The sequence below is a fragment of the Hyperolius riggenbachi genome, chromosome 2, assembly GCF_040937935.1.
Source record: "Hyperolius riggenbachi isolate aHypRig1 chromosome 2, aHypRig1.pri, whole genome shotgun sequence".
Lineage (NCBI taxonomy): Eukaryota > Metazoa > Chordata > Amphibia > Anura > Hyperoliidae > Hyperolius > Hyperolius riggenbachi.
Genome location: NC_090647.1, coordinates 278,544,821 through 278,572,038, shown reverse-complemented (window position 1 = coordinate 278,572,038; position 27,218 = coordinate 278,544,821). Strand labels below are relative to the sequence as shown.

The 27,218-nt window shown below is 44.0% G+C and overlaps 1 protein-coding gene across 9 annotated transcripts in view; it reads left to right on the top strand.

The window, feature by feature from the left end:
- Positions 1-27,218, top strand: part of BRIP1 (BRCA1 interacting helicase 1) — a 550,841-nt gene that overhangs the window by 25,142 nt on the left and 498,481 nt on the right. For 8 of the 9 annotated variants that reach the window (XR_011026250.1, XM_068268746.1, XM_068268741.1 and 5 more), the window contains exons 4-6: positions 15,189-15,356; positions 16,323-16,459; positions 21,008-21,166. Coding sequence is in view for 8 of the 9 variants with exons in the window: in XM_068268746.1 (XP_068124847.1) it covers positions 15,189-15,356; positions 16,323-16,459; positions 21,008-21,166 (464 nt within the window). In the remaining variant the exon portion in view is untranslated. Of the gene's footprint in view, positions 1-15,188; positions 15,357-15,614; positions 15,681-16,322; positions 16,460-21,007; positions 21,167-27,218 lie in introns of those variants that run through there. The other variant, XM_068268748.1, reaches the window with a different exon arrangement.

Sequence of the window (27,218 nt, the reverse complement as noted above, 5' to 3'; positions counted from 1 at the left end):
TACATTCCTTGCAATGCAAATAGTTCCTGTACTAAAACCATTGTGTACAACTATCACTTACTCCTACTATTTACCGGAATTATAGATGTCAAGATATGTAGATAAGTAATTTGACTGTCATGTCAGTTCTAAAAATGCTGCCATCTGAGGTGAAGCTTGTGGCCCTAACTACTTAAATGTTTCCAGTGGTTGATCAATTGGTCATATGACTTGCCTCAGAACTACAGCAGACAGCAAGTTTTTCCATAGACAACAGAGCCTGCTGGAAGGTTTCCCTCAACTTGGCAGTGTGCATATAACTTAATGTGCCTAAAATAACTTAAAATGAAGCTCTGATCAAGGAAGGAATGTACTTGCAATATTTATTTTTACAACATTTTAAATACATGCATGTCAACACCAATATGTTTGTAGTAAGCTGGCGCACTGTATTTATGGCAATAGTAAACAAGATACAGTCTGTTCTGGTCTCTGCTTGAATATCTGGTCTCAACCTCTAAAGGGCTAAACTGACACCATATATTGAATTATTTCTCTGTGCAAGTCCATAAAAACACCACATCCAGATATCAGGTTCAGATGAGTCTTTGCTGCAGTTTCAACAGAAGTGGGAAATAATATGCAGGTTGGAATAGAACCAAAGACAGAAGTATACAGCATTATTTATTTATTTCAGTTATATAATGACGTGTGTTGTTTAATAAACATGTTCCCTTAAAGTGGAGTAATCCTTTAAATGATAATTTTCCTCAACCCAAAGACATGGGGCTTGATTCACAAAGCGGTGCTAACCTAGTTAGCACGCCTAAAGACTTTTAGGCGTGATAAGCATAGCACTAAGTAGGTTAGCACCGATTTAAGGGAAAAGCGCGCAAAGTTTTGCGCACGCAAAGTCCGGTGCGCGCGAAAAGTTGCATAGAGTTTAATGGCGTTGCGCACGCAACCTTTGCGTGCGTAAAAGTTTACGCGCAAATTTATTTTATCACGCTTAAACCGAGTTTAGGCGTGATAATGGGCTTTTCACCAGCGTGCTAACAGTTAGCACCGCTTTGTGAATCAAGCCCCTGGTGTCTTGGTGTCACTTTTGACTCTGCACTCTCATTTACTTCCCACATCCAGAACATCTCAAATCCTGTTATTATCACCTGAGCAAAGTATGACCCTTTGAAGCTCTCGTGAGCACTAAAATACTTAGATCATGCAGTCAGTCTTGTACTTTAGCTGCTGGAACATTCATTTGTCTGATATTCAATCTATCTGTAATGCTACAGCTACTCTTATCTGTCCATCTCCCTACTCATCTGCTTATCCTTCCTACATATCTGTACAATGGCTTCTAATTCACCTCAGAATTAAATTTAAGCTACTGTACTTGGCTTTACTTTTGTATTTCAATGCAAATCCTGCTGCGCTCTCCACCTATGCCTGTAATGTAAAAGAAGACTCCACATAGGGTAATAACGTTCTAACTGGAATTCCCATATTTCAAGCAACACCAGTGCGCATGATAAACCGTGCCACTCTCTGTGCATTACACAACCCCCATTATCTGAATGCTCACCGGATAGGAGACACCTCAGCTTTCAGGTGGGTAAGCATGTTAGGCCCGGTTCACATTAGCGTTCCAGGTCCGGCTTCCCCAGACCCGGAACGCTCTGTACACAGCGGATGGTGAACGAATACATTGTTAATCAATGTATCCATTCACACTCGTGCGCCGTCCGGGAACGCAGCTCCGGGACGGTCCGGCTTTTTTTCCAACATGCGCTATTTTTCAGTCCGTCCCGATGCGGCTGCGGACCCGGACCGGATCCTGACCCTTCGCATGCGGCCATGCTGTGCAATGGGAAACGGATGTTTCCCATCACACTGGCAATAGGACCGGATGCTTCCAGCACCGGTCCTATGCCACTTGGGGGGCCCGGACTACACGCCGGTATCCCCCATGCTTGCAGTGCCTTTCTGGCACTGCAATGTATCTAGTTCCGGCTACTTTATTGTAGCCGGAACTGATACATGCATCCGGCGCAACTTGTGGCCAGCGCAGAGACCCGTACGGTCTCTTTGCGGGACCCGGACCCCCGGACACTTGCGGACTCGAACCGCAAGTGTGAATGGGGCCTTAAACTGAAGATCCTTTCTGTGAATCTAGGACTGTTCTAAAATCTATAAATGAACGCCAGAGTAGTATTGCTACAACAATTTGGAATCAATCAACCTTACTCTGTGTGTGGGGTGCCAACACTCGGTGCAACACAACACCTTGCAGTAATCACACTGTAACTGCTCACCAGATGTAGCCCACCTCTAACTTGCAGGTGGAATTTGCGCTTAGGGAATGTAGGTAGTGGAGAGGTATCTGGAGAGGTTCGGTGAAGAATCGGTGTTATGTGGCAATAGCGGGGATGGTTTGTTAACAGCCTTGCAGTGACATTCTGTACTAATTGCAGGCGGTGCAGGTCTTTTTTTGGAAGGTCTGTACAGAGAACATTGCAGTTGTCAAACCGTGATGTTATGAATGCATAAACTAGGGTTGGAAGATCTGCTGGAGGTATGAGGTGCTTCATTTTTGCAATGTTCTTTAGGTGAAAGAAGGAAAGTTTCACAACAGCTGAGATTTGATTTCTGCAGCTTAATTCTCCATCAATCAGTGCAAAGGGCTGTGCATAAAGTATGAGCTGTTCAGGTCTGAACGCCCTATTCTTAGTGCTGCTGGCTGAGACTAGGAGTAGACAGCCGAGTGTCATGGTTGTCCCCAGTACAGTGCTGCCTTAGATCGCAGCGCTGTACATTGTAAATAGACGTCTAACAGTCTCCTAGCGGGGATCGACGCTGGGAGACTGATGATGGAGCAGAGCTCCATCATTCAAGCGGAGATGCGCGCGCCAATGCACGCGCAATCTCCTGTAAATTACGCCCCAAGGACTGCGCACCATTTGGCATTAGGCGGTCCTGGGGCTGCCGCCGCGTTCACGCCAATTGGCGTTACGCGGTAGGCAAGACGTTAATGGATGCAAAAAGTAGCCTGCCACCATGGTCTGATTCAAGGTTATTACTGAAGAAGGTATCTTAGATATCCTCTTAAACCTTCGCACATTACCAGTGACCAGTGACCTCGACCCTGGGCCAACTAAATTCATTTTGAAATGCCCTGACCTATTTAGACAAGCATTCCACAAAATAGTAAACTGTTCCTTACAAGCTGGGAGGTTTCCCACCTGTCTGAATGAAGAAGAGACTGAAAGAAGCAATTATCAGACTGCTCCATCCTTAGACCCAGATGCTGCGAACAGCTACAGACATGTCTCTAACCTAAGCTTTCTGGGGAAAGTTATTGAAAAGGCTGTCTATCGCCAACTTGAAGCCAGGCTCTCCTGAAACCACATCCTTGACCCTTTTCAATCTGGCTTCAAAAACATCACAGCTTTGAAACAGTCTCCACCCAGATCTGCAATGATCTACCCATGGCAAGAAACAGAGGTCAATGTTCCATCCTGATATTGCTTGAACTCTCAGCGGCTTTTGACACAATTGATCATGCAATCTTGCTTAAGAGGCTACAAGATTACTGTGGCATTAGATAGCTTAGTTCAGTAAGCCAGCACTAATTCAGTAGGAGACCTTTGGCAAGTCTCCCTTACACTGCTACTGCCAATAGAGCGCGCCCTAGTGGCTGCTGCTCTGCTCTGGCGCTTTAAATCCGCAAGGAGAAAAGCGCAATATAAATGTTATTTGTCTTGTCTTGTCTTGTCTAGTGGTTCAATTTCTTTGCTGGCATAGCACAAAGGGTATCCTTTCTTTTCCAACATTGTACCACTAAAATATGGTGTACGCCAGTCTCCTTTGCTGTTAACAATATTCATGCTGCCACTTGGTTAAAATAAATGCGTGCTTAGCTGAGCTTCACAATTGGCTGAATGATAGCTGGCTAAAACTGAATACTGACAAAACTGAGCATTTTGTAATCAGTGGTCCACACTTGACAGCAAACCTCCTAGTCTCAGCCAGCACCACTAAGGATAGGGAGTTCAGACCTGAACAGCTCATACTTTATGCACAGCCTGGGTGTACTGATTGATGGAGAATTAAGCTGCAGAAATCAAATCTCAGCTGTTATGAAACTTTCCTTCTTTCACCTAAGGAACATTGCAAAAATGAAGCACCTCATACCTCTAGCTATATCTTCCAACCCTAGTTTATGCATTCATAACATCACGGTTGGACAACTGCAATGTTCTCTGTACAGACCTTCCAAAGACCTGCACTGCCTGCAATTAGTACAGACTGTCGCTTCAAGGCTGTTAACAAACCATCCCCCGCTATTACCACATAAAACCGATTCTTTACTGAACCTCTCCTGATGAGCTCTCCACTACCTATATTCTCCTATATTTCCCTCTCCACAGAATAGAAGTGGAGTGTGTCCACACACAAATTCAGAAACAATTGTGTTTTTTAATATAGCCAATGCTCTCTCTGATCCGGAAAGATATCAGTCAGTGTGATGAAAGTCACTGAATACTGTTGGCAAGCAGGGCTGCACTAATCACATAAAAAATATGCACTTCTAAATAGCACGTTGTGAAAATACTTGGCAGCTGGGTAGCTCAACAATATATCCGTAACTCCTGAATTTAACCCTCTTTTTTTTTTTATGTGGAAAAATTTGTTTTATTATATGAAAGTCTGAATTAATTTAATCAGCAGGACTAGCAAGGCGCTTGTCTCCTGTTCTGGAAATTTGCTTTGCTGAGTTGAATGAATGTTGGATTTCTGACTTCTTTTAACTACTGGGCTTTTTGTAACTTTGTGAGTTCTCAGGAGGTTACATGTGTTAGGCTTTAAGACAGCTCGGGGAATAACGAGATCAGGTATATGCAGAATCTGAAGACTCAGATGTTTCATAGGAAGGTGTCATTAAGTGAACTGATACAACACATGCTAAAACTCAAAACCAGTTAGGAAACCTGTGACATCACATACATAGTTTTCTACCTGCATGTCAAGTCACTTCATAAACTGAGAAATGGCACCTTTTTGTAGACATTTTGGGGTTTCATACTATTGTTTTTATTGCATCTATGTGATCTTTCAGAATTTGCCTTGTCCTTTCTAGTTATATTTTTGTTGAGGTCACTTATCACACAATATGGCTGAAAGTCCACCAAATCGGATGCTCTATACATGCATATAATGCATAGAGGGAGAGCAGTAGAGGATCTTTGCGATCTCACAAACCTTAAGTAGATGTTTATAAAAATGACTTATTATTGGGTGGTAATACAATAATACAATACAATAACATTTCTATAGCGCTTTTCTCCCATAGGACTCAAAGCGCTTAGGCTCTCTCAGATTCAGTAATTAGTAGGATGAAGTATTCACACAACAAAAGTTATATTTCTGCAAATGCCAAACTGAACAGGTGGGTTTTCAGTCTGGATTTAAACACGTCCAGGGATGGAGCTGTCCTGATCTGTTGAGGTAAGAAGTTCCAAAACGTAGGGGCAGCATGACAGAAGGCTCTGGGACCAAAAGTTTCCAAGTGGACTCTGGGTATGACTAGATTATTAGAACCTGTTGATCTGAGAATGCGGGGATTGCTACGCAGCTGCAACATATCTTTCATGTATCCAAGGCCTAAATTATTCAGGGATTTAAATGTCAGTAGGCCGATCTTGAATAGGACCCTCCATTCTATAGGTAGCCAGTGAAGGGAGCGCAGGACTGGCGTTATGTGGCAGTGACGGGGTTGGTTGGTTAGCAGTCTGGCAGCAGTATTCTGTATCAGCTGTAGTCGGTACAAGACCTTTTTTGGAAGGCCAGTGTAGAGAGCATTGCAGTAGTTCAGTCGGGATGTGATCAAGGCGTGGACTAAGGTTGGCAGATCTTCTGGCGGTATGAGGTGCTTGATTTTTGCAATGTTCTTCAGGTGAAAATAGGATGATTTCACCACAGCAGAGATTTGAGTTCTGAAGTTTAAATCCCAATCAATTAGAACTCCCAGGCTACGCACATGATCAGAGCTGCGCAGATCCGTGCCTCCTATTCCCAGTGGTGAAGACTGCAAGTTAAGTTGTTTTGTTATCATGCTCTGCCCTCCTATCAGAAGGACTTCAGTTTTGTCTGCATTTAGTTTCAGCCAGTTGTCATTCATCCATTGCTGTAGTTCACGTAAGCAGGCGTTTATAGTTAGGTCTGTCACACCAGGCTTGAAGGAAAGATATAGTTGGGTGTCGTCTGCATAGCAGTGGTATGTCAGGCCATGTTTTTGGATTAGTTTTCCCAGCGGTAACATGTAAATCGTGAAAAGCAGGGGAGAGAGGATTGAGCCCTGGGGCACCCCATACTTAAGTGATACAGGGGTGGACAGGAAGGGCCCCATAGACACTTTGTGGGTTCTGCCACTCAAGAAGGATTGGAACCACTGAAGAACTATGCCATCAATGCCGCAGTATTCCTGTAGCCTGTTTATCAAGATGTCATGGTCAACTGTATCAAAGGCTGCAGAAAGGTCTAGCAGTATGAGGATGGAGCACTCTCCTCTGGTAATGGTTTTTAATACACACCTGCATCATATTGTTTATAGTGATGATTGCTACAAGGTGAGTGAAATAGTGGCGGTCTAACTGCAGCCAAATACAGCACCTGCAGGGACAACTATTGTGTAATAAATCCAGGAACACTTGGACTTTTTACAAAAGTGTTGCAGTGAAAGTACTACACGAAAATGCAACGGCATGTCTGCTACTTCAGTAAGATTTGACTAGATTTTTCATGATCTTCTGATGTTGTAAACCTTTGCTGCTTAATAGAAAACCGCTTTTAAAATAACCCAGTACTGGTTTGCAGCATTTCACAAGTTGTCCATTGCTGTACAATCCACAGGCTTGTGTTTCAGATGCTGCTCTCAAGCCTTTTACACATGTGCGAAGCATATCGACTAGCAGGGATCGGGATCTGATCCCTCAAGCAACACTGCAGGGCCAACACTGTACAGACTCATCACTAGCCTGCTGGCTAGCAACATGTTCTGTTGCTATGGGGGGCGGAGAGCCAACAGAGTGGTTCAGGTAATGACCTCATGCGGAGCATGGTAAGTGGGGAGAACAATGCTCTCAGATGTCGCTTGGCCAAATCAATCTGCCGTTATTGGCTCCCTCGGCCAAGTTTCAACAAGTGTGTGTACAGGGTTTTAGCGCTAGGTACACAGAACATAATAAAGGTGAAGATCAGATAGACTCTCAATATCTTCTGGACATAAGTCATCTTCCAGGTCTACCACTTTGCATTTTAGATCTAAGGCAAGATTTCAGCAGAAATCTTAAGTAATGTTGATTGCGTAACTGCTAGCTTTGCATTGCATGGTTTAGTATGATTTAGTGAGAAGCTTCTTTTAGGCTGTGTTCCCACTAGATAGTAGAACTGACATTTTTTGTCTGCTCTCTGCTCATCGCTAAGCAGACAGTGAACAGCTCCTGGTTTATAAATGGGAGCCATTCACACTTGTCACTCTGCAATGGATCCCAGGATTATCTCAGATGCACTTCTATGCAGTCTGAGATAATCCCGGGCAGGCGGATGCATCTGCATCTGCTCCAGGCTATGCCAATCCCCGCTGATCACTCCCTGTTCACAGTGAAGTAGCATGGGGATTTCCCTTGGGTTGCAGAGAACCAATGGAAATCCTCAGCAACAGGGAGAATTCTCATTGTTTCATGGTGTACCAATGAAGATTGAAAGTGTTGCTAGAGAGAATTGCCTAATGCAGCCTGTGTGCCGGCCTTCGGGCTGAGTACAGAGAGGAACCGAGAAGCGGCGGGACGGGTGAGCAGCATTTCCGATGTAGAGCGGATAAAAAATGGACTTAGCTTAGCAAATGCGCTTACTGTGTGCATTTTGCCTTTCCGATTTGCAGTTCTGATTTTCGATTTTCACCGGATGCTAGCAACACAAGAAGAAAAATGTAGAAAAAAAGCAGCATGCATGACTTTTTAAAATTGCATAAAAATCGGAATTGCATGTAAAATTGCATCGTAATCGCATGTAGTGTAAAAGAGCCCAACATGTCACACAAACGATGCTGCAGCCTGTGGCTCCCGCATTCTTCTGTCAGCACTGCTCACTTGAAAAATACATTTTTTCTGAATCAGGAAAATGCCAATTTCACCTGTCCCTCAGGCAGGTTATTTAGGTGTACTAGTTCATAACACACTAACTATTCTCCCGCCGTAATCCCCATAATAACATAATTTCTCTTTCAAGATACACCTTAACTACTTATGCATGCCTTGATACGCTCTCCTGTGATTCTTGCTGCGCTAATCATCCAGCTGTCCTCTCCTTACAGTTTACTGACAGAATACACACAACACAACTGAAGATACTATTACTTACAAAGATCTCTATGACTTCGCTCCCCCTAACATAACTGCGTGTCTAAGCCATATAACAAAAATAACAAATAAAACAAAATACCAATGTAACGATCGGTGTCAGCACGCAGAGAGAATCTGATTATTGGTGATCTGCAGTATCACCAAGAATGCAGATATGTTACTAACCTCTGGACACCTAAGGGTATGTAAGTGTTTGGTGTAACAGTAGTACTTTGAGTAATGCACCTGCTGGGCAGGTGATATAGGCAGTAAAGGAACACCGCTCTGAGAGCACAGGAACCTTCCAGCAGCCTGAGACTCTCCAAGGGGTGGAGTCAGGCTGGAGACAGGAAGGGCCAGAGAGTGAGTGACACCTGAAGGTGAATGTCACTAACTGATCTGGAGACTATCTCTTGAAGGGAGAGATAGCTCTCGAGGTCGGACACACCTGGTCGGTAACACACGGACAGATAAAGTACAAAGACAGAAGGCTGATTCGGTATCCAAGGCAAGCAGGGTCTGGCAACGGAGTATCAGATATGCGAGGTACCAAATCAGAGGACAGAAGAGTAGTCAAGAAAGCAATAAGTCATAACAGATATCAAACAATGCCTAGTCTGGGTGCGAGGTCCGTGGTCTCTCCACCCGGGAACTAGTCTGATGTATAACAAAATGATCGCACAAGTTCCCTAGTCTTGGGTGCGAGGTCCGTGGTCTCAGCACCCTGGAACTAGTCTGATGTATAACACAAATGATAATACAGTTCCCTAGTCTGGGTGCGAGGTCCGTGGTCTCAGCACCCTGGAACTAGTCTGATGTATAACACAAATGATAATACAGTTCCCTAGTCTGGGTGCGAGGTCCGTGGTCTCAGCACCCTGGAACTAGTCTGGAGTATAACACAAATGATAATACAGTTCCCTAGTCTGGATGCGAGGTCCGTGGTCTCAGCACCCTGGAACTAATCTGGAGTATAACACAAATGATAATACAGCTCCCTAATCTGGGTGTGAGGTCCTTGGTCTCTACACCCTGGAACTAGCTTAAGCATAAACAGAATAACAGTTCAAGTAATCTGGCTCAGTGTGAATTTCCAGGTCCACCTGGTTCAAACACACTGTTGGATATGACTAAGGTCTGAGTGCTTCCACGTAGTGTTCGCAACGGCAGACAACTTGCAACTGGCCAGCAGTAACTATATATGGAGTAGTGCTCTCCAGCACCACCCCTAATTGATCAACCAATAGTATCCTGCTCTGGAGTCAGCTGATCGGCGTGATCAGCTGACTCTCTGTGCCCAGTATATGAATTCTGCCTCTCAGCGCACGTGCGTATTCCTAAGCCTGTGTGCACTAACAGACTCAGCCACACCAGACACGCTGCCGCGTGCAAACCGCCGCACTGGACGCGGAACCAGCCGCCTTCCTGTTGTTGCATGCGGACGCGGAACCAGCCGCGTTCTGCCCTGCTACCAGACACACGCTTCCGCGTGCAAACCACCGCATTGGACGCGGAATCAGCCGCCTCCTCAGTAGCACGCGCGGCGGCTTTTCCGCGTTCTCTCACAACCAACCTTAACTTCTCGCCTAACAATAAGATTTCTATTGTGGACCCTGTACACTTTTTTTAGTTATAAGGGAATGATGGGCGGGTGCAATTTCCGTAGCCTGTGAGCGCATACACGCAGCTGCAACACTGACTTTATGAATGGCGGCTGGCGTCCGCTCCCTGCCACAGCATATGCGGAACAGGTTGAGCTGACTTGCCGACCACCAAGTGCGGAGGCCTCACGCTTTTTGGCTGCTGTTGACCCTATTCTCTTGTGGGGGACCTGTTCAGAAGAGCCCGGTTTACTGGATGACTGGACGGAAGCATGCTGAAGTGGTGAGACATATATATACCTGCTGAAACTGTCATGTGCTTGCAAGCTGAAGACTAACCATTCACGCTTAATGCTGCTGCAATCCTCTCCCCCTCTCTGAAGAAAGGGACATTGGTACCGGTACCAGAAGGGGTGTATGAGTGGCTATGCATGCATGGTGAGTGGGTGTTGTGGAGCGCTCTGTATGGCTACTTTTAATTGTTTTTAAAGCTGTTTTGCCACACATTTGCCAAATTCTAATAAAGTTCAATTTCTACTTTTGATACCCAAGAGGGACCCATTTATCATTTATCCAATTAATGATGCTCAATGACAGGAGAAAAAATTGTTTATACAGGGTCTTCTCAAAAAATTAGCATATTGTGATAAAGTTTATTATTTTCTGTAATGTATTAATAAACATTAGACTTTCATATATTTTAGATTCAAATACACACAACTGAAGTAGTTCAATCCTTTTATTGTTTTAATATTGATGATTTTGGCATACAGCTCATGAAAACCCAAATTTCCTATCTCAAAAAATTAGCATATTTCATCCGACCAATAAAAGAAAAGTGTTTTTAAAACAAAAAAAGTCAACCTTCAAATAATTATGTTCAGTTATGCACTCAATACTTGGTTGGGAATCCTTTTGCAGAAATGACTGCTTCAATGCGGCATGGCATGGAGGCAATCAGCCTGTGGCACTGCTCAGGCGTTATGGAGGCCCAGGATGCTTCGATAGCGGCCTTAAGCTCATCCAGAGTGTTGGGTCTTGCGTCTCTCAACTTTCTCTTCACAATATCCCACAGATTCTCTATGGGGTTCAGGTCAGGAGAGTTGGCAGGCCAATTGAGCACAGTAATACCATGGTCAGTAAACCATTTACCAGTGGTTTTGGCACTGTGAGCAGGTGCCAGGTCGTGTTGAAAAATGAAACCTTCATCTCCATAAAGCTTTTCAGCAGATGGAAGCATGAAGTGCTCCAAAATCTCGTGATAGCTAGCTGCATTGACCCTGCCCTTGATAAAACACAGTGGATCAACACCAGCAGCTGACATGGCACCCCAGACCATCACTGACTGTGGGTACTTGACACTGGACTTCAGGCATTTTGGCATTTCCCTCTCCCCAGTCCTCCTCCAGACTCTGGCACCTTGATTTCTGAATTACATGTAAAAGTTGCTTTCATCTGCAAAAAGTACTTTGGACCACTGAGCAACAGTCCAGTGCTGCTTCTCTGTAGCCCAGGTCACTCGCTTCTGCCGCTGTTTCTGGTTCAAAAGTGGGTTCATGCTTCCATCTGCTGAAAAGCTTTATGGAGATGAAGATTTTATTTTTCAGCACGACCTGGCACCTGCTCACAGTGCCAAAACCACTGGTAAATGGTTTACTGACCATGGTATTACTGTGCTCAATTGGCCTGCCAACTCTCCTGACCTGAACCCCATAGAGAATCTGTGGGATATTGTGAAGAGAAAGTTGAGAGACGCAAGACCCAACACTCTGGATGAGCTTAAGGCCGCTATCGAAGCATCCTGGGCCTCCATAACACCTGAGCAGTGCCACAGGCTGATTGCCTCCATGCCACGCCGTATTGAAGCAGTCATTTCTGCAAAAGGATTCCCGACCAAATATTGAGTGCAAAACTGAACATAATTATTTGAAGGTTGACTTTTTTTTGTTTTAAAAACACTTTTCTTTTATTGGTTGGATCAAATATGCTAATTTTTTGAGATAGGAAATTTTGGTTTTCATGAGCTGTATGCCAAAATCATCAATATTAAAACAATAAAAGGCTTGAACTACTTCAGTTGTGTGTATTTGAATCTAAAATATATGAAAGTCTAATGTTTATCAGTACATTACAGAAAATAATGAACTTTATCACAGTATGCTAATTTTTTGAGAAGACCCTGTAAAACTGTTTACTTACTGAATCTATTTATTGGAACTTTGTTTGCCTTTGTAGCTTTGTACGGAGGCTGTCAGCCTTTTCGTTTAATTAGAAACATGAAATCTTAAGGTAGCCACTAATGATATAATTTCCTGAACGATAGTTTACAAACAGAGGCCCTGTATTTGACGAGACGGGGCGCTGTACTTGGCTACACAACCTCTGACTTACTCCTATCTGTATTACAGCATGAGGAAGCGGGCTAGAGACCCGCAAAACGCGTTGCATTTGTTTTGGAGTGCGAATTAAATCTTGTTTAAACCATACATAGTGGTTGTTTGGTTTTGGGGAGGTAAGTCCATCCTTGCCCAACCCCCCCCAACTTTTATCTGTTTTTACCTATGATCAATTTTTACTCTGCTGGCGCCTCTGCTTCCATTGCGATAGTTTACAAACGATTATTATTATGAACATCTGGAAATTGTTTGGGACCACTAATGGACTAAACTCTCCTACTTGTTGAAGGAGAACCAGAGACCCTCTTGTTCTCTATGGCAGTGTCATATCTAGGGATGGTCAGTGAGATGTTAATGCAGAATTATGAACGTTTGTGGAGCCTCACAATGGAGCTAATTTTTCAAGCTGCATTAATTTACATACTCTTTTATCAACGTAATTAATAGCATCTCATTGATCATCCCTTGTCATATCTTCTCTGCACTGCAACAAAACAAGGCCTTTACTGTACACGCCAAGCTTGCCAGTCAATCAGTGATATTTAATATTTTCCTAACTAAAAAGAAATAATTAAACAATTGAAATTATTTTTTAGTACTTAATAAATACAATTAAAAAAGGTAATTGTTTAGATCTTGCCTTGCGTTATTGTTAAAGTTACTTGCATTTGTATTTTCTGCATTAAATCCTGAAGATAGCATTTGTCCCACTGTGTACCCTGGAGATCTGTCATTGGTCACAAAATAGCTGAAAGTCATAGAGAGTATTGACATTACCACTGAACTTTCCCCTAGGTCTGTGTATTTCAGTTTTAGGTGGGAAAGATCATTTCTGTTTCATAACTAGTAAACAGAACTCGGTGCAACAAAAACTCATATGTGCAAAATGTTTTCAGTTTGTATTTAGTTTTGTTTTTTTTCAAATGTGTAATTTTTTTGGTGTGTACAGTATAAAAATATATCCAAAGCATTTTTTTTTCCTTTATGTCAAGGTGTGGAATGTTATTGAAATGTCTTTACCTGTTCAAGACTTTTAACCTGTATTTCCCACTCATTCCCTTACACATTTTGAAGACGTATCTGTTTCTAAATTGTCCAAGACTGGCTATCTAAACTTTTTACCAACCCTTTCTGCACCGCGTTAGGTGAAAGCTATGGTGTACTTGTGGTGAGGTGGAAAAAAATAATGATAGGGATTTTTATGTGCATTACAGCTAAGAAATAAAACATTAGAAGCAGAGACATAAGTCTAATATTGTTTCCAGTACAGGAAGAGTTAAGAAACTCTTGTTGTTATCTATGCAAAAGAGCCACTGAGCTCCACGACTTTCAAAGTCGCAGAGAGCTCTGTCTTCTGAAGCTTATCTCAAGTGTCAGTCACTGTATTGTTTTTTTTTTTCTTCCTGCAGAGGGCAGTTCAAAAGTTCACTGACCTGCTCTGTAAAATCATTTAGAATGCTGAGTAGTGTGAAAACTGCAAATATTAGAGAATGATGCCATGTTATATATAAAAAAAAACCTATATAACTGAAAATAAAAATATGATCATATTTTCTTTGCTACTAATGTTCTAGTAATTATCCGTACTACACAACCAATTCATTATATCATAATTTTTTTTTCCATTCAGTGTCTCTTTAAGGAGCCAGAGCAGCGCCATTTCCAAAAGGTTAAAGGGAAATGCTACTATTTTTTTTCCTTTTGGATACAGAGTTTAACCACTTGCCGACCGCACGCTTATACCGCGCGTCGGCAAAGTGGCAGCTGCAGGACCAGCGACGCAGTACTGCGTCGCCAGCTGCAGGCTGATTAATCAGGAAGCAGCCGTTCGCGCGAGCGGCTGCTTCCTGTCAAATCACGGCGGGGGGCTCCGTGAATAGCCTGCGGGCCGCCGATGGCGGCTCGCAGGCTAAATGTAAACACAAGCGGAAATAATCCGCTTTGTTTACATTTGTACGGCGCTGCTGCGCAGCAGCGCCGTAAGGCAGATCGGCGATCCCCGGCCAATCAGCGGCCGGGGATCACCGCCATGTGACAGGGGACGTCCTGTCACTGGCTGCACAGGACGGATAGCGTCCTGTGCAGCCTCGATCACCGGGGATGGACAGGTAGGAGAGGGAGGGGAGGAATCTCGCCGCGGAGGGGGGCTTTGAGGTGCCCCCCCCGCCAGCCACACGCAGGCAGAAGAGATCAGACCCCCCTGCACATCATCCCCATAGGGGGGAAAAAGGGGGGGCAATCTGATCTCTCTGCCTGCACCCTGATCTGTGCTGGGGGCTGTAGAGCCCACCCAGCACAGATCACTAAAAACCACGCTGGTCCTTAAGGGGGGGTAAAGGGTGGGTCATCAAGTGGTTAAATCAGTCTTATATGCGATTTGTGGCAGAAGCAGAAAAGTGTCACTCCACTCCACTTTGTTTTTTGACTTGTGATGCTGTGTATTGAGCACAATATGTTGGTTACTCTGTGCTTGGAGCTCATTCTGCGGTGATCATCGAGGAATCTAGCATTGTGACAGTGTTGCCAGTGTCTTTGTAGAGTCTCCATCGGAAGGGATGACACGTGCACTCCATAAAGGGAAGCTAGCAATCTCTCTCACCAGGGCCAAGACAGTAGAGAAAACTTGACAGATAAAGAACTTTCCTCCAGTGTGACCGGCAATATACAGTGTGGTATAATATTGCAGATTAAAAGCAGTTATTGATGTGGATGTGTGAGCTGTGTGGTTTTGTGAATTAAGGATGGAGTCCTATTAAATGTCAGTGGTTGCTACTGATCATTTATATATTACGCTTCATTCTGTTGTATTTCAGTAAAGCCAGCCGATGAGGGCACCAAAGAGAAATGCTTTAAAAAAGAAGAGACCGTTCCATGTAGCTGTTCTTGTCATTCAAAGATTCCAAGCATCACAGGACCATCCACATCAACCACCAGTAGTAATGCAGGACCCTCTTCTGGTGAACCGTTTTCATCCACTTCTGGTAATAATATGGAACGGATGTCCTGTGACACCCAACTCCTGCATTATTTTGTGAATGTTCTAATTTTGTTTTAAAAATTTGCATTTGCTTTTTTTCAGCGACAGTTCTTTAAGGTAGGGTGAGTAGCACGTGAAAGGGCAAAGTGAGGGTGGGAGATGCAGCAGACAGGATGGGAGGAGAACAGGGAGGTAGTAACAGAGATAGTTGCTAGGGAAACGGAAGTGGCAAAAAATGTACCTGCTCAGCATTCACAAATCTTTGATCTGCTGCGCTTTTTGTTGGCCTGTAGGGCATGCAACTGGGCCAAAACCATTATGCAAGAAGGTAAATAAATTGTATATGACAACTTCACATAAATAAATTAAAGAATAAATTAAAGGGAATCTGAGGTGGGAATGTTTGTAAAAAACCAAACATGCTTCCTGATCTGTGGCTGTCAGGTAGCCGCAATACCTGCCACTCCTGTGGCCTGCAATTATTTGATGATGATGATGATGATGATGCTGGAAGCCTTTTGCCCTGTGTGTCTCACACAGAGCAGAGTGAAGGGAGGCGGGGGAGCAGCCGGGGAAAGGCAGTGCTGCCCAATGGCAGTTGTGGAAGGGGGATCAGGAATGCCCCAGTGGGCGTTTTGCAGGAGTTCTTCTGTTAGGGATGCCCCTACCCCTCAAGATTGGCAACAGGCTGAATGTGGCCAATTTCGGGAGTCGCAGCGCAGCACGGGGGAGGGAGGGGGGGCAGAGAGCAGTGCATAGGGGACACAGCCATGTCATGGACCAGGAAACCTGCCTCTGTGTCTCATCTGCCCCCTCCTGCACTGCCTCGGGTTCCCTTTAAACATGAGAAATATAATTAATAAAAGTAGCCTTAATTCTCCACATTTCCTTTGGCAATAGTCTTGATTAATCTTTTTATGGGTTTTTAGCTGCATTTTAGAGTTCTATTGTGTTTTGTTTTTCTGCTTAGATACCAAAATCAAACCAACACTAGCCTCAAAGCTCTCTGCAAAAAAACAGGCTTCTTTTACATCTGATCACGAAGAGGATGATGATGATTTTCAATTAGAGAGAAAACGCACCCGGCAACCATCGCTTGAACAGCAGGTAATAACATGTTGGATGTGGAGCATTGTACGGTTTCTCTTCTTCCTAGATCCCTTGGGAGATCATAAGGTCATATACACCCGCTATATCATGCTATGTCACAGTAGCCAGTTACAAATAGCTTCATTATTGCTGCACACAAAGGCATGCCAGGCAGAGTAATGACTTCTTATCTGACAATGATTGTGAAATTACAGTAGTCAAACCTTGTGGTTACTCCCTTAACAGCTAATCTTAATAGTAATAGCTAAATAAATTACAAAATGGCAGTTACGGTAGAAACACAGTATCTTGATAGGATTTATGCATTGTGGCTAATTATATTTTCTGCATTGGCTTCATGTATGTCCAGGCAATCATTTTTTAGCTTTGAATAGACTGAGGAAAGGTTAAAACATCTATTAGGTATATGATTAAAACCCCTGTGGGGGTATGAAACAGCAATATGTTTCTACAAATAAAACCCTTTTTGAAACTAAAACACCTACAGTATTAGGTTTTAATGGTCATTTGTGTTGCCGTTGTACAAGTTTATTCTCACTTCCTGTTCTTGGTGACCTCGTCCCTCTAGCAAATAATGAAGGAAATCTTCTTCTTCTTCCTCCTCCCTTCTTCTTCCTCCTCCCTTCTTCCTCCTCCTCCCTTCCTCTTCTTCCTCCTCCTTCGTCCTCCCTTCCTCCTCCCTTCCTTCCTTTTTTTTTTACAAAAGAAAGGAAAAGAAAATGCATTATGAGGAAAAGAAATAGAGATAAGGAAAAGAGAGAAAACAAATCCTCTTACCCTGTCAGTGTGGTGTGGGAAAAAAAGGCCTCATGCTTTTTTTTAAATTCCTTTAGTTAAAGACACATCCCCCTTTTTTTCTTGTATTAGTAGATAACCAAGTTAATTCATATTGCTTAGGGCCCGGTTTCACACTGAAAATCAAAATCACAGCTATTTTAACACTGTTTCCTTTGGGATTCTCGTTCAGGGAGCGATCTTGTTCCCTCAACTAGAATTGCAAAAGGAACTACTGCAAACTTTTGCCATGATTTTCAGTATGAAACTAGACTAGCTTGTACACCGTTATTTCCTGCTACTTCTGCTGCAGCTATTCCTGTGCTGTCCACTAGGCTGCTATGCTGGAGCTGTGTCTAATTTTCTGCTGCTGCTATTTCTCTGCTCTTTACTTAGTAATGGTAGTGTAATGGTTAAAGGGAAGGTCCAAGCAAAAAAAAAAAAATGAGTTTCACTTACCTGGGGCTTCTACCAGCCCCATGCAGCCATCCTGTGCCCTCGTAGTCACTCACTGCTGCTCCAGTCCCCCGCTGGCAGCTTTCTGACCTCGGAGGTCAGGGCCGAATTGCGTACATTTTTACACATTCCCGCTAGTGCAGGAACATTAACACATACATTTTTACGCGTTAGTGGTGCAACGCATACATTTTTGTTCCTGCACTAGCTGGAATGCGTAAAAATGTATGCAATGTGGCCCTGACCTCCGAGGTCAGAAAGCTGCCAGCGGGGGACTGGAGCAGCAGTGAGTGACTACGTGGGCACAGGATGGCTACATGGGGCTGGTAGAAGCCCCAGGTAAGTGAAACTCATTTTTTTTTTTTTGCTTGGACCTTCCCTTTAAGTGTTCTGCCTCTGACACAGGGGACCTGGGATCATATCTCTGCTCTTCTTGTTCAGTAAGCCAGCATCTATTCAGTAAGGACTCTTTGGGCTAGACTCCCTAACACTGCTACTGCCTACTGAGCATGCCCTAGTGGCTGCAGCTCAAGTGCTTTGAGTCCACCAGGACAAAAGCAAAATATTCCATATTTTCCAGTGTATAAGACAACTGGGTGTATAAGACGATCCCCCCCGCCCACTAAACTTTTCCAGTTAAAATATAGAGTTTGGGATATACTTGCCGTATAAGTCTAACCCTCTTCCAAAGCACACCAAATAAAAGTAAAAAAATAAAATAAAAATTTTACTGGTGCAATGTATGAACAGATAATGGTGCTGTACTGTATGTGGCACACAGGATATAACAGTGATTGACTGGTTGGTTGGTCAGCTCTCCCTAAGCGGATTGTTCAGCTCTACCAGTCTCCAAGTGGATTGGTCAGCTCTCCCTGTTTATCAGAGTGGTATGGAAGAATAGATTGCTCTGTGCTACTTAATTTCCTGGTTGAACTTGATGGACGTATATCTTTTTTTCAACCCAAATAACTGTAACTGTGTGCCCATAAAACACGCCTCTTTCACCTGGTCCAGACGGGTGAAAGAGGCGTGTTTTATGGGCACAGCGCAAGCTCTTCCATACCCTGGGCATCCCAGACCTTGCAGCGTGAGCGATGAGCTCCCCCCAGCATATGTGGCGACCGCCGAATCGCCAGCACCCAGTAATTAAACATGAGCATGTCTCATACGCGCATCGGGTGTCAGCACCGCGTATCACCCGGCATCAATGACACCCTGCATATAAGACGACCCCCGACTTTTCAGAAGTTTTTCAAGGGTTAAAAAGCTGCCATATTTGTCTATTAGATTATGCTTATGATATTTTAGAACTGATATCTCAGCACTCATACCTTATACATACTCCACAATTTGAGGGTAGGTAGGAGACCCCCTAACTACCTCTGTGCCAAATTGCAGATCTCCCCCCGTCCCCATGGTTCCTGAAGCTATCTTGTTAACCACTGGGGCGGGGGGCCTGCAGAGGTAGTTTGGGGGGATCTTCTCCCTACCCACAAAATTTTCCTGCAAATCAGGAAGTACCTGCCTGTGATATTACCCACAAGGCTGTGCGTCCAAAGCTGAATTTTAATTAGGTCTAGGACGAACCTCACTGAGTGGGAGGGCTTTCACCTTTTCAGCTGGATTTCCATTGGATGCTGTACTCTTTTTTTTTTTTTTACCTTTAAAGAGGGATTGTCACCATAAAAATCAAAATTTCAACAGCAACTTGTCTGAGTGTATTAAGTGATAAAGATGCTAATCCTGCATTTAAAACTTTCATTTTTTTTCTGCTTTTTAACCAAGATAGAAACTTTCTAGGATAGTATTCTCTGCTTTTCCTTTATAAAATCCACAGGAATCATAATGTGGACAGTGCAATACATCTGTTATGTAAGTAGAACTAGTATTTATCTACTTATATATGGCTAGATTCACAGTGGGATGTTGCGTTTTGATGCAATGTTAAAGTCGCAACGCAAACTTACAACGCAAAGCGCCCAAAAAGTCGCAACACAGCATTACCAACACGTAAAGCAGATACAGTGCAGAATACAGGCAATGAAAAGTATGCTTCCAAGTCAGTACTGACCATGTGCAAACAGTCTAACGCAGCTAATAACATGTATTACGCACTGCATGCTGTACTTTCACTTAACGTGCAGTGTTAGACACCAACGCAACGTGTGCACCGTTGAATGTTGTTTTAATGTGGGACTTTAACATCGCACTGTGAACTTAGCCTATGTGTTTTTTATTTCTAGGTTAGCATGGGTGTCGCTTGTTCTTTAAAACTGGGTTTTCTCTGACAAACCTACCATCAGCTTCACACTGGTGGTGAGTTCCACCTTACAGTTCCTCTTTAAAGTACATCTGTATCCTTTCACTCCAACAAAGTTAGTTACTTACCTCTGTAGGGACAAGCCTCTGGATTATTTCAGAGACTTTTCTGTTCCTCCGGGACCCCTCCACTGCCGACTTGGACCCTTATTATCTTCTATGTACGCTCCCTTCTATGTACGAGTGCAGCTGCACTGCGCAGGCACCAGTGGGTTCGCACCTGCGCAGTAGCACGCAGTAGTGCGGAGTCGCTCATGCATAGGGAAAAAAATGCACACGCAGCTCTGTGCTACTGTGATCTGCGCCTGCGCAGTGCAGCTGGGCTCGTACATGGAGTGGAGCGCGGCCGCAAACAATCTTCGACTTTGTTGAAGATTGTTCATAGGGGGTCCCAGTAAGTAAGTATCTAACTTTTTTGGGGGGAAACATTACAGGTGCCCTTTTAAAAGAAATGTTTATACTCAAAAACAATACTTCACTAAGATATAGCAAAATCATTTAAGAAATTAAAACAATAAGATACCTTGTGTTATAAAACACAGTACGGTATCAGCGCTGGTAGAAAAGATTTATAATGGTATAAACATGTGTATATATACAAATGAATTACTATGTACATAGGGATAGTCACATTGGCCTCAAATGGGTAATCTATAATAACGGGTGCCATATCCACTCGGCGTAGTTATCGAATAATAATACATTGTGAGCTACAGCAGGCTGTTAAACCAACTGCCAGTATTAGATAAATTGGTTAGCAACAGTACATATTTACATAAAGTGAGCTAGGCACAGAGCAGTGTGAAACCGATTAGTGGGTACAGAACGCTGCCCTGACATTTCAGGGCAATAGGCTTTCCACCAGAAAGTCTGCATTTTATTTTTATAGTATTCATGGATTTTAATTCATTTTGTTAAGGAAATTAAGGTTTTCATGCTATGTCCTGAGCTAGGTTTTAATGAAAATAATATGGAAGCTTTCTTTCTTCCCTGCAGACACGGAAACGGCGATGTTTTGAAAAAGGTGTGCAGTTTATTGATGATGATGATGATAATGATCATGTGAGCAGAAGCTATGCGGACACAAGTTTGAATCATCAACTGAAAACAGGAGCTACAAATTATCAGGAGGATTCAGAGTTCACAGCAAAACAAGTACGTTTTTCAATTACTATGATCATGCCTTTTGTAATGCAGAACGTCTACAATCCTCTTGAGCAGTGGTGTCAAAGAAGTCTGTGTGCGGCCTTGACTTGCATCAGCACTTACAAGTAGTGAGTGGAGTGTGGTAGAGCTTTTAGCTCACCTGCCAGCGTGTACCTCGGCTTATGCCTGATCAGTGTAGCAAACCTTTGTGGTTTGCCATAGCTAAGATTTCTACTCTCGCGGTCTGTAGACATGTGACATAAGCTTGACCATGCTGGCAAAAAACAGTGAAACCGGAGACTTGAGGCATAGGCACAGGGATGAGACTGGACAATGGTGTTTGCTGAATGGATAAATAAGCTAAACTCGCCAAAATGCTCCTCTTGCGTCTCAGATTGCATAGGAAAAGTGCAAAAGTTTCTCCTGTGTACTTGCATTGGAATGTTTAATGGGTTTAATGACCCTCAATCATCGATCCTAAATAGGATAGAATGCAGTTGTGTAAAAAAATGCAGCATGCTGTGTGCCTGCCAATTACAACACATTTGTTAGCACAGCAGCCTGTGCTCTCTGTGAGAAGGCCCATGCCATTGTATTCTCTTAGGGCCCTTTTCCACCAGCGCGTTTGCGCTGGCTGAATCGCAAAAACGCAAACCGCTAGCGATTTTACAATCGCTACGGTTTGCTTTTTAACATAGGAATCGCGGTAGGTCATTTCCACTACCGCGATTCGCTTTTTACGGGAAAGCGAACGCGCGGCGGAGCGATATTTGCCGCGATTTTGCTATGCAGTGCATAGCATAGCAAAATCGCGGCCGTGAACGTCGAGGAATCGCCGGTAATTGCGATTCAGCAATCGCTAGCGTTCAGCGTGAACGCTAGCGACTGCAAGTGGAAAAGGGCCCTGACTGTATGTGTAACAGACTCCTACTATGTACAGCTAATTACTCCTATTGCGAGATGGAAATTGTCTAGTCCACCATAATTCCACAAAGTACAGATTCCAGGTTGTTAAAGAAGTTGCATTTTATCTTTATATTTTAGAAAATTCATAGCTGGTTGTACGTTGAATTGCAAAAATGCATGGGTGCACAGTGTATAGCACTCTCCCCTTTCAGTCTCAGTTTGCATTATGTCTCTTGGCCTGCATTTTGATGGACCCGACAGCAGGCTCAAAATAGATGGGTCGAGGACTGCACTGATCTGCTGTAGGCCCATTGAGGTTGACCAATTCTGTTTGAGCCTTTTGTGGAAAAATCCAACTGCATGCATTTTTACAAACTGTTAATTGCAGTGCCATTCATTTGAATGGCACAGCTCCACTCTGGAATGGCAGCAAATTCTGTCAGCGATCACAGCTCATTTGTCAGAATGGATTCAATTGTGTTGAAATGCACAGCCACCTGTATAGTTTGCCTACATCCATGGCCCTGGAATAGGGACAAGTTATACAACATGTATTAGTGGCACTTTTTTTGTGTTGTGAGTCTTGCACTTTGAACTCTAACTAGTGCAGGTTCTGGCTAGTGTTTTCAATCTCAGTGGGGTGATCCAAAGGAATGCAAATAAATATGCAAGAAAGGTGGAGCAATTCTCGGGAGTCCTCATCAGATGAAAACTTTATTGTTTGCTCCTGTCAACACCTCCTGTTTTGACACATCTGCCCCAATGAAAAGTAAAGGTCATACACTGGTCGATTGACACCAGAGCGACTAACAGAAAGATCCCTCTCTGATCGAATCTGAACAGAGAGGGATCTAATGGCTACCCATACACTGTAAACAGATTTTGAACGATTTCAGCATGAAATCGATTCACAAACTGTGGAACTGCCGCCTGCCTCTCGCCCCTGTTCCTCTGGCCAGCCGCAATACATTACCTGTCCGCCGGCGCGGGTCCCCGCAGTCTCATTTCTTCCAGAGTACTCCTCCATCTTCGCTTTACTTCCTGTCCCGTCCAGAACGTTCAAACAGTAGAGCGTCTTTTACTGTTTGAACTTCGCTTTCTCACAGGATGGGACAGGAAGTGAAGAGAAGACGCCGGAAGAAGTGAGAGACTGCGGGACCCGGGAACTCGTGCTGGCCGGACAGGTGATATATTGCTGCGTCGGTCTTCGCCGTATCCAACGCCGCTAACGACACGCTCCCGACCTGCCGGCGATCGAGCAAAATTTTCCGTCTGGGCAGATCGATGGAATCGATTGATTTCAGATGGAAAAAACATTTGCGTTATCAATTTCACAGCAGATTCGATCACAGTGATCGAATCTGCAGTCAGTGGGATATCGCGTTAGTGTATGGGCATCTTTAGTGCTTGGGGTAAACAGCATTATCTGAGAAGAGAAGTTGAACCTATACCACAGTTTATTTATTATTACAAGCCATCATTTCATGATGTTCTTTCCTCAGGCTTTGAAAGCTGATATGAATAATTGCTTGTACACTGTACAAACCTGGCAATGTTATGTGAACTGCAGTTTAATTGCCTAACCTAATTATGAACATGCCATTTCTGTAGCAGAGCTGCAGTAAAGTATTTGAGCCTTATTTTGTGCTTGTTTTCCTGCTGCCACAAGGTGGTGCTGTAGTCTTCTATACTGTACTTGCATAACTCATGGCTGGTGTAATACAAGTAGTTTGACCTGCAGTAATTTGCTATTACTGTATGAACTTGTTTTATTTTTGAAATGCTTTATTTGTAATATACAAATCTAGTGTTAATGTTTGCATCGCTCTTATTATGTAATATGTTGTCATCATGTTACTGGATGCCTTACTTCGCTTCATTGTCTCTGTTCTCATATATAATTCATTCTAGTTTAAAGCTATGAGGTATATTGGAGTCATATAGATGAGATGATAATAATGAATGCTTAGGTTGGGAATCTGGGTACATCATAAAATGTATGGTTATTGATCGCAAGTCTAGACGGTTACTCAGTATAGTCATTTGTTATCAGTACACTGGTTTAATGCATCTTCTTTGGAAAAGGCAGTTTAAAGAATGTGTGAATCTCATGGTATGGTGTACCAGATGCATGAAAATGTTTAAACTGATATGAACACTAAAACGCAATCTTTGAAAAAGCATTTTAATTTAATTCATTGTAGATTACAAAAATATTATTTTCTTTCAAAATATACCTGAGACGAGAAAAAAAAGGTTTAATACACACCCATGGCTTCCTCCAGCCCCCTTCAGGCTGTTCATTCATTTGCTGTCTTCCCATGTCCACCTGGATCCTCCGTTAGGCGGCCCAGTAAGTTGACAAGTTGGAGTGTACTGTGCAGGTGTAGAATGTGCCCAGTTGCGGAAGGGAGTCGGGGGAGCGCTCACAGCCAGGCTGTGTCTGCACTGACTGGTGTCGACCTGTGAAATTGCCTGGCCACCTAGCGGAGGAAGTCTGCTAACAATCGATCAGCCTGATGGTGGCTGAAGGAAGCACCAGGTACCCTGTAAGATCACAGAACTTTCCTTACTGATAAAACTCAGATTACAATATGGTAATTCCTTATATCTTCATAAACGCATTTACTTCCTTAGAATGGAAAGCCTGCAAATGCAGTCATTGTGTCAGGGGCGGACTGACCATTAGGGAACTCGGGCATGGACCGAGGGCCCATGGTCAGTAGGGGGCCAGCCCCTGGTGCGATTGAGAGGCAGGAAGGGGGGGACACAGTGGCGAGGGGCGTGAGCATAGTAGGTACAACTTGCCTTCTTCCGCCGATCCCTGCAGCCTCTATCTCCTTCCTCTCTCCCAGGCATCCATTGCGTTGGTAACAGCACCTCCCTGTAGTGACGTGACCGCATGTCATCACAATGGGGCGCTGTTACCAATGTGAGAGATGCCTGGGGAGGAAGGAGATAGAGACTGTGGGGGATATGCGGCGGAAGGTGAGTTGTAACTACTATGCCTGCTTCCCCCGCCGCTGCGGGGCACTTACCTATCTAACTTGTACAGCTGGCACCTACCTATCTAACCTATGCTGGGGAAACCTACCTATCTAACCTACACTGTGGGCACCTACCTATGTGACCTATATGGGGCACCTACCTATCTAACCAATATTTGGTCACCTAACTATCTAACCCAGTGATTTTCAATCAGGGTTCCGCGGAACCCTGGGGTTCCGTCAGAACCCCTCAGGGGTTCTGCTGTGTTTTACTGCTTCTGCAGGACAGCCTGGTCCCGCTTTCCCCTTCCGTGGGACAAAATAGTCCCACTGATGTGACCGGCGGATTGATCCAATCCGCTGCGCCTCACGCCGCTCTCTCATAGGGCAGTTTTGGCACCCTTCAGTGATGGGGAAGAGCAAGCGTGGTGGACGTGGCGAATGGAGAAAGCGAGCGAGAAAGTGAACAGGAGACTGCTGAGGAATGAGGCAGTCACTGGGTGAGTATGTTAGGGGTGACAGCGTGCACTGTAGCGTGTCAGCCTTGTTACCTATGTTGGGGGTCCCTATTCCTTCCTACCTATACTGAAAACACCTATGCCTTGTTACCTATATTGGGGGTCCCTATTCCTTCCAATCTATACTGAAAACACCTATGCCTTGTTACCTGTATTGGGGGTCCATATTCCTTCTAATCTATACTGAAAACACCTGCGACTTTGTACCTATACTGGGGGCCCCCATTCCTGCCTATCTATACTGGGAACACCTATGTCTGGTTACCTATATTGCGGGTCCCTATTGATCTATAATGGAAACACCTATTCCTGGTTACCTATATAGGGGGTCCCTATTCCTGCCTATCTGTACTGGGAACACCTATGCCTGTTACCTTTACTGGGGACACCTTTGCCTGGTTACCTATACTGGGGGCCCCCTTGTGACGGACGAGCCATGAGACCAGAAAATGCAATCGCAATCCGCTTCCTGCATCGATTGTCGTAGCATTGCCAGATCAGAATCTTATGTCTAGGGGGGTAGCAGTCTGTCAGCCTGGGTTCTTCTTTTGGGAAATCTAGCTTCATAGCCTCTTTTCATGAAGCCTCGTGCCTGTGATTTGTTAATTAGCATATGACATGGCAGAGGTGTCAGAGTTTGTCCCAGCTGATCTCACTCAGATGTTAATTACCGCACCAAAAGTCCTTTCCTCCAGGGATAGCCAAAGGAAGATAGTCGCAGCATGAAGGAAGACTGGCTGGCTCCAGCAGGGGCAGATTAAAATGCACATGTTGTGTGATTTTTAGCATGTTTAAGGAATACCGTTCATATGAGAGGTATGAGAGTTATCTCATTCTGCTGGTCGGGGTCTGGTGAATATGTTGATATTAAATTGAAGCCACTGACATACCCAGAACCCAAGGTATTCCGCTATTTCGTAACCTGGCGTGCAAAAGCACCCAAGTTTGATGTCATATGAACTGTCATATTCTGAGGAACATGAGTTTGTGGCCGTTAAGTGTGTGCGGGAAGCGTAAGCCAGGATCTAGGAAATGTCATATTTGGTGGCCACAAGGAATCCACCCAGGGGATTAACTGCACCCTGTCCGGCCCCTGGGCTGGACCTGAGACTCCACCCAAAGATGGGGATCAGTCAAAAGTGTTTGCGAGGGACTCCTCCCTTAGTGCTCCAAATTCCATCTTCACAAGAGCCTGCTGCTGCTAACCAGAGGACCATGTGGTTAGCGGCCATCTTGTCTGAACTTTGCTCCTGAACTTAAACAAAGGAACTTTACGAGTTTTCCCAGAAAGGACATATTTCCATGAACCTAAGTATTTTATTCCCTTTTATTTTTTATACTGTGCTATTTGTTTCTATAATTGTTGATTTTAATGTCATTTATTCGTTCAGCTACCCTATAATTCAGCCGCCCAAACTGAACCCTGGTCTCTGAAGAGTCGCTACTATTGTTGATAGCTAGACAGAATAGAGTGTGTTTAACCGTTTTATTTGCAGGTCTAGAATCAGCCAGTCAGTGGACTCCTCTGTCCCATGGTAACAGAGGTGGTGGCAGTTATACCCTGAAATAGTGTGTAAATTGGATTACCGTAACTCACAGGCTCCCTTCTAGTCAGTCTACTGCCAAAATTCCAGCGGTTTCTGCGCACCG